This window comes from Gallus gallus, chromosome 1 (genome assembly GCF_016699485.2).
Source record: "Gallus gallus isolate bGalGal1 chromosome 1, bGalGal1.mat.broiler.GRCg7b, whole genome shotgun sequence".
In the NCBI taxonomy this organism is placed as follows: domain Eukaryota; kingdom Metazoa; phylum Chordata; class Aves; order Galliformes; family Phasianidae; genus Gallus; species Gallus gallus.
Window position 1 is genome coordinate 68,835,001 of NC_052532.1, and position 13,011 is coordinate 68,848,011.

General features: G+C 45.9%; 1 protein-coding gene across 4 annotated transcripts in view; it reads right to left on the bottom strand.

The window, feature by feature from the left end:
* Nucleotides 1-12,684, bottom strand: part of SCUBE1 (signal peptide, CUB domain and EGF like domain containing 1) — a 207,272-nt gene extending 194,588 nt beyond the window's left edge. For all 4 annotated transcript variants that reach the window (XM_015291284.3, XM_015291278.3, XM_015291272.4 and 1 more), the window contains exons 1-2: nt 12,488-12,684; nt 9,977-10,099 (exon numbers count right to left, since the gene is read on the bottom strand). In XM_015291284.3, coding sequence (XP_015146770.1) covers nt 9,977-10,099; nt 12,488-12,575 — 211 coding nt within the window. In that variant the 5' untranslated portion in view covers nt 12,576-12,684. The remainder of the gene's footprint in view (nt 1-9,976; nt 10,100-12,487) is intronic.
* Between the last annotated feature and the right edge of the window lie 327 nt (nt 12,685-13,011).

Sequence of the window (13,011 nt, forward strand, 5' to 3'; positions counted from 1 at the left end):
ATGGGTGACATTTTTTCCACATGCAGGTATTCAGTGACACGTCTTTGCTTCATCCATACTTCCATGTCAGGCACCATTCTGTCACGCTACCCCTCTGCTGCCATCTGTCTCACGGTGACAAAATGTAATGGAATATTGGTGGGAAGGTTCAACCTCTACTGCCATACCACCAATATCCGCCTCTGATGTTGTGGGCCAACATAATAAAATAGCACGTGTTACCTTTGGAGCCATCCTTGTATATCAGAATCCTCTCCAGAACAATAATAAACACCAAATCAGTATTATGCATCACTTCCATATTTTTTCATGTAAAATTTTGATGTTTTGTGATCTTGGTGCCTTATTAAACATAAGACCAGAGTGCTTCCTGCAAACTAAGGCATGGGAACAATGGTATGCTGAGTTCAGCAATTTCCAGCTAAGACAGTAACAGATCATTTGTGTAAGAAGATTGATTACAGGAATCAGAACTAGTTATTTCATCTATTTAATATTTCTGATTCTGTCATTGGGGGCTGCACTGTAATACATTACCAATAGTTACAAAATTGTAGAATTAAATTTGATGTGCTATCTGTCAGGTGGACACCACCAAAGAAACTGCTCACATTTTTACCACTAGGTTCAGGTCCAAAGCGCCTGCAAAACAAAGGTCTTACATTAGCTCATTAAATGATCTAAGGACTTGTTTCTCCCCTTTTCTTTTTTACACTGAAGGAAAAACAGTGATACTTTACAGCTGCAGAAAATGGGCACTGCACTAAGCAAAATAAGATGGTATCATCAATTTAATAAAGCACTTAAAGGGAATTACTTTAAAGAGTAACATCTATTCAAGATTAAACACATACTCAAGTACTCCGAACACTCAAAGCACCTCAACAAAATGACTCATCAAACTGCAATGTAAATGTAAATGAATCTGATGAGTATTTTAAATGTGTAGGAAAGCCTTGAAATTTCATGGGAGGGCTGACAAACTATCTTCTGTTTCCTATCTTACAGCTTCATGTCTGTACCTCAGGAAGATCATAGCACAGATCCTCCTGAAAGCTACATTGAGGCACGTGCAAGACTAGGATGTGATCTGAGCTTCACCCAGGCCAGATTGTGCCTGACCAATATAGTGACCTTCTATGATGGAGTGACAGCAGCAGGCAATTGATGTCATCTATCTGGACTTGTGCAAGGCCTTTGACATGGTCCCACACCACATCCTTATCTCTAACTTAGAAATTTGAAGGGTGGACTATTAAGAGGATAAGGAATTGATTGGATGGTTGTAGTTAGAGGGTTGCGGTCAACAGATCTACATCCAGATGGAGGCTGGTGATAAACTCTCTTGCCTTTTGTTTCAGCCTCTATACCACAGTTCACTGTCAGTGTAGAAGTGCTTACAATGCCATGCTGTAACCCCTTTTCTTACTTTTTTTTTTTTTTTAATTGCTTCAGTACAGCCCTACATTAACTGACTGTTCAAAAAAGCACAATCAAGTGAACAGGAACTCCCTAATCCAGTATGTTGGGAAGGCATAGTATTATTCCTTTTCCCAACCAGATGTACACACAACTTTCCTGCTTTATTTTCCTCCATTCCAGGGCTACCTGAGGCTCGGTGAGACTTTCCCTGCTGTTATGACTCCCATTCTACTCTAGAGTAGGGTTAAGCTAGTGTCATGCATACACAGGCTGTACTCATCATCATCTTCCACAGGTACAGAGACTGTATCCACCACATGCAATTCCTATTGCCACTACAATGCCCTAGTGGTATCAGAGTAGATGTTACCTGACTCAAATGCAGAGGAAACAGAAATCCACGTTAGTGGAGTATATCTGAGCAAAGATTAGAGAAGTGGCAGAAAATCAATCGCCCTACTCCTACTATTTGATCAAAGGCTCCCTGACCACTTCCTGCATCTGTGTAAGTTTAGACTCATAAGAACATGTGTATTTTGGTACTGAGATAGACATACATGCCTATGGTAGCTCAGGTAGTCATCTACCTGAGAAAAGAGCCTCTGTGGGCAGTGGGAACAGCTGGGATAGGTGAACTCAGAGCTGGCAGCATGGGCCAGAAAAGCAGAGAAAACAGAAAATGAGGAAAAAGGGAAAACTGAGAGCTGTTGGTAGCTGTTTTGACTTGAAGATGACTCCAGAGAGAGAGAACACCATAGGGTTCCAGCAAAGCTGGCCCTCCAGGCCCAGAGATCTTGGTATGGGATAAAACTGCAAGGTAAGAGGAGTACATCACAAGTAAAGGTGCAGGTGCGAAAAGAAGAAAAAGAGAAATAGTGAAATCAAGGAAAACCAGGCAGTGCGTGACAGATGTATAAATGAGGACAAAAGACATACCGACTCTTCTATATTGCTGTTATATACATTCCATTTAGTCATTACTATTTCTGGCAAATAATTTACACTGCATATTTGTCGGAAAGGAGAAGTTCCTGTTAAATACCAAGTTTATATCACCATCAGAGGCCACCCCGGGTTCTACAGCTCAGCAACTGCTGAGACTGATGATACTTTATAAATATCTTTAAGTTCCCAGAGTACTCAGACCGTCCAGCAGACAGGGAGCTTATCAACTATTTAGAGAAGCGTCCTTGGAAAAGAAAAACACATATCTTTTTCAAAATCAAGAATTAGATGCAATTCTTCTGAAGAATTAGGCCATATTTCTAGCTGGATGGTATTTGTTTATGCAAAATATAGTGATATTTGTATCCAAGAAGCATTTCTAGAAGAGGGAAAAAAAAGAAAGAAGTAGCAAATGTTCTTTTCCTAACTAAAAATGGAAGATTTCCAAACTGGACCACCGGGGGAGCTGTTCACTAAAGCAGCATTATGGGCTGCCAGAAAAGAGCTCTGAGAGGTAGGACAGGCCAGGGAGTAAAGGGAGAAAACAAGAGTGCGTGTGACACATGGAGACGGATGGCATGGTGAGAAGTTAAACGGGTCGTGCCATCACAGCTAAGGGCTTTATTGGGTAAACTGCTAAACTAAATCAGAAGAACAAATCAATCTGAAAGGAAAAAAAATAATCCAAGGCTCAACCCCGGCCAAAACAAGAGCCCTATTCAAGGAAAAAGAGAAAGACTGAAGGAGAAAGGAAGAGTTACCATAAGCTGTTAATTCACTTAGGCTGTAATAAAACTCTGTTTTATTACAGAGTGTTCTCAGGAGTATTTTCTTGCTTGCTACTATGTCCCCTAAGAAACTCCATTCCCTGTAGTAATTCAGGAAACTGGCAAGCTGGGAATTAAGTATTAAATGGTACAAGATCAAAAAAAGAAAAGGAGCATAGATATAGAAGACCTCAGAAATGGATACTGGGAGATGCTTTTATCAGTCTAAAGTGATGCATCAAGTTATTCAGTCAAATGAGTACAATTACTGAGAGAAAAAAAACATTTAGTTACTAGCTCAAATCAAAGAAGCTGGTTTACACTCTACCTCCCCCACTTTTTGACAACATGTAGTTCTCCATTTTAGAAGCTGCTTTCAATGAACTCAGTACAAAGGCTCACATAGGGTAAAGTTCCTCTCTGTGCGAGTAAAATAGGGAAGATTTGATGCTGAAATAAGCATCACCACAAAACTGGAAGGTGGCTTTGGGCTCACATAGGCTGCTGCAAGTCAACAGGTTAAAAAAGACATCACAGGCTTCTAGAACAAGATCGCGTCAAGACAACATATCCATTACGGGTGGGTGATGTGAAGTTTCACAAATAATATTAATGTTAACATTAAAGTATTATAGCTGAAAAACTGGAAAGCACAGCAGATTTGGTACCTAATGTTACCTATGGACCTAAAGAATACTGCACAGCCTGTTCAAAGGCAATTACATTAGTGTGAAAGACTCGAGCACTAAACAGAGATCAGGTCACAAAACGGTTATACAAAAAATGACAGAATTTGCTTAAGGATATAAATCAAGCATGAAACAGTATTTAGGAATAACACACACACCATATTCCTGGAGCTTTTCAGAACAAGCAAAGGCTGGGGATGTATGTGCTCAGAAAAACCCTTGTTTTTCCAACATATACACAGTGGGATATTACTAATGGATATTAGCGGTGGATCTGACCAAAGCAGCTTCACAGAGCACCTACTTACAAGCAGTAAGATTACAGATGTAGTGCTAATATTCAACCTGCAATGTGTCGATATTTTCAAAATCGTAGAAGACAACCATTTCTTGAGGGAATAAATTCACCTTCTGTTGCAATTAGCATCAGTCAATCAGGAAGAAATCACTGAAGCTGCCTCATTCAGTAGCATCAGTGTTACTCCACTGAGTGATGCAGAGATAATGCAAGCCTAAGCCCGCTACAGTGCAGGCCTTGAGTCGCACAAGTTTTAGAAACTGAAGGACAAGAAATGACAGTTATTTACTTCCCATGGGTTCACTGCCAAAGAAGATCCACTTAGGAAAGAATTGCTGAGTGTGAATTGATAGGACATGTGGCACTTAAAAGAAATGGGATCATTGCTCCGTTTAGAAGAAAGACATCCAGAGGCCCTGCGCTTACTTATCCCTCCAGATAGAAGGAAGCTTCAGAGAAGTGACTGCACTGAAAGCTGGTAAAAGAACTCTGAAGTGTTCTGTGCTACTGCCAGGCTGATTCAGATGAGCTCTGTGACAATATTTGGATTCATCTTTGAAGAGAAAGAGAAAAATACAACAGATATTCAGGAGACTAAAGTACAATTAAAATCCAGTGAGGGAGACCAGCTTTTTAAGATAGATAAAATGAGCAAAAAAGATTAAAATTGTCAGAAGAATACTAAGTCAACCCTGGAGAAACAATCATTAGTGTTCAAATAAGAGTAATGAGGAAATACATTTTACATACGTTTTTCCAATTGTTAAGATTTGTTTAGAATCCCTTAGAAAGAGACCTAACAAACGGGCTGTAAGAAGACATTTGGTCTCATACCCACAGCGTTACTGAAGATGACACAGAGAGTTTATCTATATTGTTTCTGATTCTTTATAAATGGAATTAACTACTCCTTTTAAACTTTAGTGTATTGCTGTGAACACCACAGGTAGTTTAAATTCTGGCTGTACCTTCAGCCTGAAGATAGAGTTGTGTGTGACAGTCCCAGAAATCTCAAACATTTACTCAAATAAAAAAAAAATCACTACCCTGTGGTTTCTACTATCTTAGAATTACTAGTTCCAAAGATGGCCTTTTAGTTATCAATTTTGAGATAAGCTTTACAGTATTCCCTGCTCTCTGTCTGCAACAACAGATTGCATCAAAGCCAACACTAGATGTCACAGAACATTAATGGAAATAATAAGACCTAGGTATATAAACACAAGTATTTTTCCAGGCATTACACTGAGTATTTCCACTGTACATAGACAAATGTTAGGAACTGTGGCAGTAGTTTCAGTGAGCAGTATATCAGCCCCGGATGTGGAGAAGCATTGCTACATTGCTTTGCTGCCATTTCCCCAGAAGACTCCTTCAGCCCATAGATGAACACAGGTGTTCAGAATGGACAATGAATACATATTACCAAATAGATGTATGCAGAACATAACCTGCTGTGCTTAAATCCAGTGAGCTCCTATCATCAGAGTAATCAAGAGTAACAGCTCCCTTTGCAGATACCATGACCTGTTCACCTGGAATGACTACTTACAGCAGGAAAGGGACTACAAGTATATCAACATAGAACAAACGTACATGACTAAAACTGCACAGGCATACCCAACTACCAATCACACAGTGTGATGCTGATAGCAAAAATTTCCAACACAAGCAGAGAGCTAAAAATCAGCCTCTTGAGGCAGACTCTCACAAGACGTTTTGTCATGGTAGATATATTGCCCTCAGTGAGAAGCCCATCAGCAACACCATGATGGAGAAACGTCATGATGAAGAAAGATTATAGCTAAAAGATTCCATTCAGTGAGCGAACTCTTCAGTGCAGAGTTCAAGCAGATGACAACTGTGTAAAATCAAGTACAGTAACTGAAGAATAATTACACTAATACTGTGGAAGACAGCAGAAAAACCAAAACGAGAGGAAAATATTACTCAATAAGGGAAAGGTCGGAGCAGAGTTTTGCAACCCAGAGGCAAAAGGACCCAGTAAAAATTTTCAGGAAAAAAATCACACCCACCCAATCATTCCCTCTACGTAGCGGGTCCCATCTATAAGGTATCATCCAAAAGAGAAAGAAACGAGAGCTAAAGCAACTCACTGAAGTCATCATCAGTATGCTGAGGGGAAAAAGAAATTAAAATAGAGAATCAGCACAAGGCATTAACTGATATAAAATGGGCACAGCTAAAGATCAACCAGAAATCATATGGTTTTTTTAACCACAAGTGGCACGAGCACTTGGTATAGCCTTGTCTTGAGTAGTGGGAGCAAAAAATTAACCAGGTTTAAGAGCTAAATCCTTTCACAGATTGATCAACAATAGAGCAACCTACAACAGCAAACATGGAACAATGGCATCAGGGACAGAGGAGGCCCTCTCAAGGCATAGGATATGCCAAGGTTTAGAATAACCTGCTGGATTTTTCCATTGTTTTGACATAATTTGCCAGCTAACAACTTCAGTGAGATACTCACTTGAGTGGAGACCAAAAGTTAAATTAGAGAAGATAAGGCCACTGAGTTTGAGATATCGACTAAAGTCTTGACAAAGAAGATGCCCAAAGGTAATAGTTGATTTGTCAGTGCCAAAGACACTAAATTAGTTTCAGTTTATATGCCATTGATTCTCTATGTTGAATAAAAACCAAACAGCAGGAAGTAAATTGCTTTTTTTAAGATTACCTGGGTTGGACACACTATTTCATCCCATGAAAATGCTGGCTAGAGAATTTGTGGTCAAAGGATATTGATATATTCTATGATATGGGGAAATATTACTGCGGTAACGCTGACCACCCAGCTTGACGAAAGCACAGCACATGGGGCACTAAAACAAAAAATACAGCACAAATGTAACCTGAAATCTACAAAGGGAAGCAAGAAACGGGGCATGAGGAATTAGCAACTCTTCTATCAAGACAAACAACTGCACTCTGCAGACAAAAACTCGTCAGATGATTTAAGCAGAAGAGCCTACCTATCACAACAGTTCCCTCCAGAAAAAGAAAGAAAGAAATGAAAAGATAGGGTAGGCCTGGAAATCAAAAAGTCATCCCTCATTATCAGAAATTCTGGAAAAACCCAGTCCAAAAGTTATTCTGGGAGAAATGCAAAGCCCAGAAACAAATGTTAAAATAATTTAACAGGCTGTCAAGAAAAAGTTTCATTTCAAGTATAATTGTTGCTACAGCTCTCCACATGTACTTGAAAGAACTCTACTATCTTGTGTATTTCTTCATACCCTTTGGGTCAGAGCAGCAAAATACACACAAAATACTGCACAAGGGGCTATGCCTTATATTTCCAATCACAACAGAGGCACACATTAGCCTTAAGGTCCCATTTTTTAAACCATTCATCTCTGAATAAAAAAAGTAGTATAAATAAATGCACAGGAGTACACAAAATACACATTCATGTTCCGGCCGTATTTATTTAAGTATGTGCTGCAGTGCTTTGACAAAGCTTAAGCATCACCCAAATCGTCTTAGCTCCCCTACTCTATCCTCTTCTCCAAAACCTGATTTTGAATGAAGTAAAATTTAAGGCTGATCTTTAAAGTAAGTTAACATGCACACCTTTCGACATTAATTCCCACGTCTCAGTAGATGCTGATCCAATTTAGAAAGCCTTCCCCTCCCTCCCCCCAGTTTAGATTGGATGTGATCATACAGGGTCATTTCTTAATGCTCGCTGCAGCACACAAACACACAAACTGTTATTCTGTTTGTTTAGTACAGCCTGGCCGTAAGGGACAGCCTGCACTACAGGGGAGTTAGTTATGCTATAACCAGTGCTCTCTTGATGTAAAGCAGTACTGCAGTTTTCTACAGATGTCAGCAAGCACTTGGTTAAAATGGCACATAATCTTTACAGAATACATCCTTCTCTCATAGGTGACTAACTAAAAATCTTGTTTAGAAAAGCTTTGTCATGAAGCCCCAGAATCATGTAATGACCCAGCTTTGCTACTGGCACGATGAAAACTGTTTGATGTATTACAAGCACAGTCACTTCTACCTTAAAAGATAATTTGTAAAGGCTGGTTACTTGTGTAGTCTTGTAATGGAACATTAAATCTCAATCCATACGCTGCCAGACTGTTTATTTCTGTCGGTTTGGAGTACTTGACCTTAAGATGCAAAATAAACCCACGCTACATGAACAGCAGACCTGAGGAAGGTCTTAGGTCTGCCACTGGCTCGTGTGACTCTTCCTTCATCTCTATGGTTTTAAGAAGGACATCAATTATACAAATATTTGCCTGCCACTGAAGGTACACTACTTCCGTAACAGATTTTCAAACTGCTTTGAGATTGAATTGAAAGGGACTACATAAGTAACAGCTCCTGGAAGGAGGCTGACAAGCTTTCTGCTCATCCAAAAGTCTGATATTAACCACTAACTTCAGATATAGGGATGACGCAAAAATCTTTAGAACCATTACTAGAAGGAAAGTTGTATATCATACACACAGAGTAATATCTGACTGAAACACCTTACATTAATTTACCAGACTAATGCTGAACAATTCAACGTCCACACAGAACACACTGCAGTCTGTCCCAGCTTATTGTACTTATCAAGCTTGTCAAACACTGGAAGTCAGCAGGCAGTATGACATCAGCCACAGAAGCTGCACGATTCCATACATCATTCTGCAGGGACATATGAATGGTACTACCTATAGAATTCTTTTTTCTTTTTTAAATGCACCAAAGCAAGTCAGGCAAAAATAAATATATGCAGTTAAACAAGCAGGAGTACAATACCAGGTCTACCATTAAATAGAGCTGAAGAGCTAAAAAAAGGAGTAGTTAAAGCTTAAGGAAGCTCTGGATGTGGAAGACCATTGCAATGAGAAGTATGAGTGCGCCGCAACCTCTACAGCTGTGGCCCTCAGTACATTCTTGCTGCATAGAGTTCCTTCCCTGGAAGAGAAGAATAGGGGACGAAAGTGGTGCTGAATGATTATACGGCCTGTTTGCAAGAAGGAAAACCTGGCTTCCAAGTGAACAGCACCTCAGAGACACCACAGCACCAAGAGGCAGACGAAAGGAACGGACCTCTGTCAGTTTAAGCCCAAGGGAGAAAAAATATGACCACCAAACAAATGCTTTATGAGGGCTCTAGAACAAACACTTTTGGAGTCTGTGCGGAATAATGTGTGGTCTCCAATATTTTGTAGACTTCAGCAAAGTCACTTCTAGACCTCTCATCTTTTCTATAGACAGGCCGTGTACGTTCTGAAAAAGATTCAGTCTGCAGCAGAGAGATTTGGAGGAATTTACACAGCCGCTGAGCATTTACAAGTGGAAAAAAATAATAATCTCACGTGTTTTATTTGTACGGCATTCTGCAGCGATTACCATATCCATTCTTTCCACCAGAGGATAACCTCCCTGCTGAGGATGAGACGATGTTGGCAAAGTTGGCCATTGGTGAAAGTTGTACAGAAAACTCCCAGCGTGATGGGCCCAAAGGGACACAGTATGAGCTCCCCACGCCTGGAGGGCCGGGGAGAGCTGCACCACCGCCACGGGCCAAGGCAGGAGCATCACCAGGGAACGGTGCTCCTTTCCATTATTATTATTAGTAGTAGTTAGTTAGTTATTTTCCCCCAGATAGGCTGGAGGACACCACCGTTTGAGACGGAGGACAATCAGCAAAAGCAGCAGGGGGATGCCTGCCAATAAACACCGAGATTTGAGGTTAAGCAGCTGTAAATCTGCATTAATCGTGCCAGGAATTCAGCTGTTTACAAAAGCTTTTAAAGAGCAAACAAATAAGAGCGGGGAGGGGTGTAGAGATGGGAAGGGAGCCGAGCTGTCCTTACCTTCGCATTGTTTCCCTTCGCCCTTATAGCCCGGCTTGCAGATGCATTTGTAGGATTTTGGCGTGTTTTGGCAAATGGCATCGATGTGACAGTCGTCTGTAGCTTCTGCGCACTCATCCACATCTGGAATACAGAACAAACCCAAGAAAGGCGTGAGACCTGAGAGAGGAACACACTCCTTGCAGAAGCTGCTCTCCCGCCTGCCTTCCTAGAGCCATCCTGGAAGTGAGAGCATCTAAACGGACATAATGAAACAAGGCAGCGAGTTACTCTAAGCGCTGGCTTTTTCCCTCCAGCAAATTAGGGGGGCTCGGTCCCACGTTCCTCTATTAAAAGAAGAATCATTAAACTCCCTAGAAATTAGTGCCTGTTGGATAGGTCTGGCAGGAGAGATCCGCATCACCGTTAGTTGGAACAACGGAGAGTTTAAATGAGGAGAAAGCAAGCCCGGCTGCATTATTTGCATACTGTAGCAAACGTATGGTAATTTAGAAAGATACATCCCAATTTATTTCAGCTAAATGCCGACGGGGGAACGAGAGAAATGAAACACCGAACGGCAAAACCGCCTTCATCCTTTTTTATTAAGAAGTAAATGGCAAACCCTACGAACCTCGGGAAGTCAGCGACCCGTACCAGCATCATCTACCGAGCATCGCCTGGAAGGGAGCGGTGCCGGCCGCCGCTGTCGCCTCTGATGCGGCCGGCTCTGAAAGGGGACCGGAGCGCTTTCCCTGCTCTCAGGGGAGGAAGCCTTTACAAACATCTCAGCGGCGGGCATTCGTTTTCTCCCCCGGATTTAAAGAGGAGGGGGGGAGGGAGGAGGATGAGAGAGAGGCGAGATTTGGTAGTCGTGGGAATGTTAATGAAGTGAGCGTAGCAGACGAGAAGGAAAAAAAAAAAAAAAAAAAAAAAGAAAAAAAAAGAGCTCCGACCTATTCGCGGACGGGGCGTGCTGTTAACATGGGAACATTTACAGCCCTGCTAACCTGCCCTGCCCCCCCGCGGTCCCCGTCGCCCTCGTCCCCCGCACGCCCCGTGCGAGGGGCCGCCTCGGTAGGGGCCCGCCCCGTGCTGCCGGCCCCGCGCCCCTCGCTCCGTTCCGAGCGGCCCGGCCGCGGGGAGGCGGGCAGAGGAGCCCGTGCCCGGCAGGGGCACAGCGGCTGAGCGCGGCGCGGCACAGCCCGCCCTGAGCCGTCGGGGAGCGGGGAGACGGCTGCTGCGGTGGGAGGGGGGCACCCGGAGCCGGACACGTGCAGCTGGTTTCACGCCAGCCGGATGAGCAGATCCCCTCAAAAGGTGCACCGGAATCGAGCGGTTTTACTATTAGCTCGAAATCCTAACGCTAACTGTTTGAGAAGCGTTCGCTCAGCCGCTGCCGGCGGTAAGGCGCTTCAGAGCCAGCGGGCGCGGAGGGCTCGGGCAGGGCGCACGTACCGCGGCACGGCCGAGAGGTGCGGGCCGGGCCCCGGCCCCCAGGGGGTAACAGCCCGCACCCGGGGGCTGCTCTGGGAACGGGAGGAGAGTTTCCGCTGCCACACGCAGCGCTTGTTTGCTCGAGAACCGCGCGGCTGCTGCACGCCTTTTCCTTCTCCTGTTGCCCTCTCGGGCCAGCTCAGAACTCTCTCCGGTTTACGTGAGTGCGCTCCGGGCGTGAGGGGCTGCCGCCCGGCCCAGACACAGTCCCAGTCAAGCGCGACAAGAAAAAGGATTTGAAAAGAGAGAAAGAGAGAGAGGGAAAAAAGAAAAAAAAAAAAAAGCGTTGTTTCACGCTTTGGACCCATTCAAGCGGCCCCACCGCCCGTCAGAGCGGCACGGTGACAGCCGCGCTCCTCGCGACGCCGTCGGACATCCGAAGCGTGAGGGGCCGCGGGGACGCCGCGCAGCAGCAGCGGGAGGCGGCCGGGAGCGCCACGGAGCCCAAGGGAAGGGCACGGCCCCGCGGGACCCCGCAGCGCCTTTCTGGCACTTCGCGAACTTGCACGCCGCCTCCGTTCATTTCGCTGCGCTTCCACCGGGTATCGGGGGAAAGGGGATTTCTCTGCTCCCCCGCCCTTTTACCTGGAAGGTTTCCGCCAGCACGACTTTGGGGACCGCACGCACATCTTTAAGAGGTTACCGCCGCCTTACAGCGTTCCCAGGCGCGTTTTTAACACCGGAGCAAAGGCTTGCTATCGTTACCGCTGCCGAACAGCCGGGAGCGCGGCTGCTCACGCTCACGGGCTCTCGGGGTTAACGCAGGGAAGCCCCGCGGAGCCCCCGCAGCCGGCGCTCCCCCTCGCAGCGCCCGGCGCTCAGCGCGGATTCATCCCGCGGGCGCTTCGCTAACTTCGCCCTCCCGCTCCCTTCCCCGGGCGTCCCCCGGCTCCGGCGTGAGGACGGCTCCGGCAGCGAGGAGCGGCCTCCCCCCCCCCCCCCCGGCACCTCGAGGCGGGAGAGGCGGGCGGCCCGGAGCGCTGCGGTGCCCCGGGGCCACGGGCGGGAGACGCGGTACGCGGCGGACTCTCTTACCTGCGCTCCCGCTGCCCGCCGCCAACCTGCCGGCCCAGAAGAGGGCGAAGAGCAAACAGCAGCGCCGCGCAAAGCAAACAGTGCCCATGGTAATGATGCGGTCCCGGCCCCCGGTGCCCGTCTGCGATAAGGGACGCGCTCGGGGCCGGCCGCGCGGAGCCGCCGGCGCTGACGCCCTGACAGCGCCCCGCTGATTCGCCGCGGCTCCCGCGGCGGGGGCGGGGCCGGCGCCTGGGGCGGGCCGGGGAGGGACGCGCCGCCCTCGGCCCCGGCTCTGCCCTCGGCCCCGCCGGCGCGGTGGGGAGGGGGAGGTCGGCGGGGCGGCCCCGACAGGTGGGAGCCCGCGGAGAGCCCTCGGGGCCGGCGGAGGGCCGAAACCCCCGGGCGAGCGGGAGCGGTTCCCGCCGGGTTGGGGTTGTTTGGGCACTGAGCGTCACCGTCACCGCCGCCCCGAAGGAGGAACCCTTCCGTGTTAGACCCAAACGTGAGAAATTCCCCTCCGAGGGGGAGAACGTGGCCCTGCG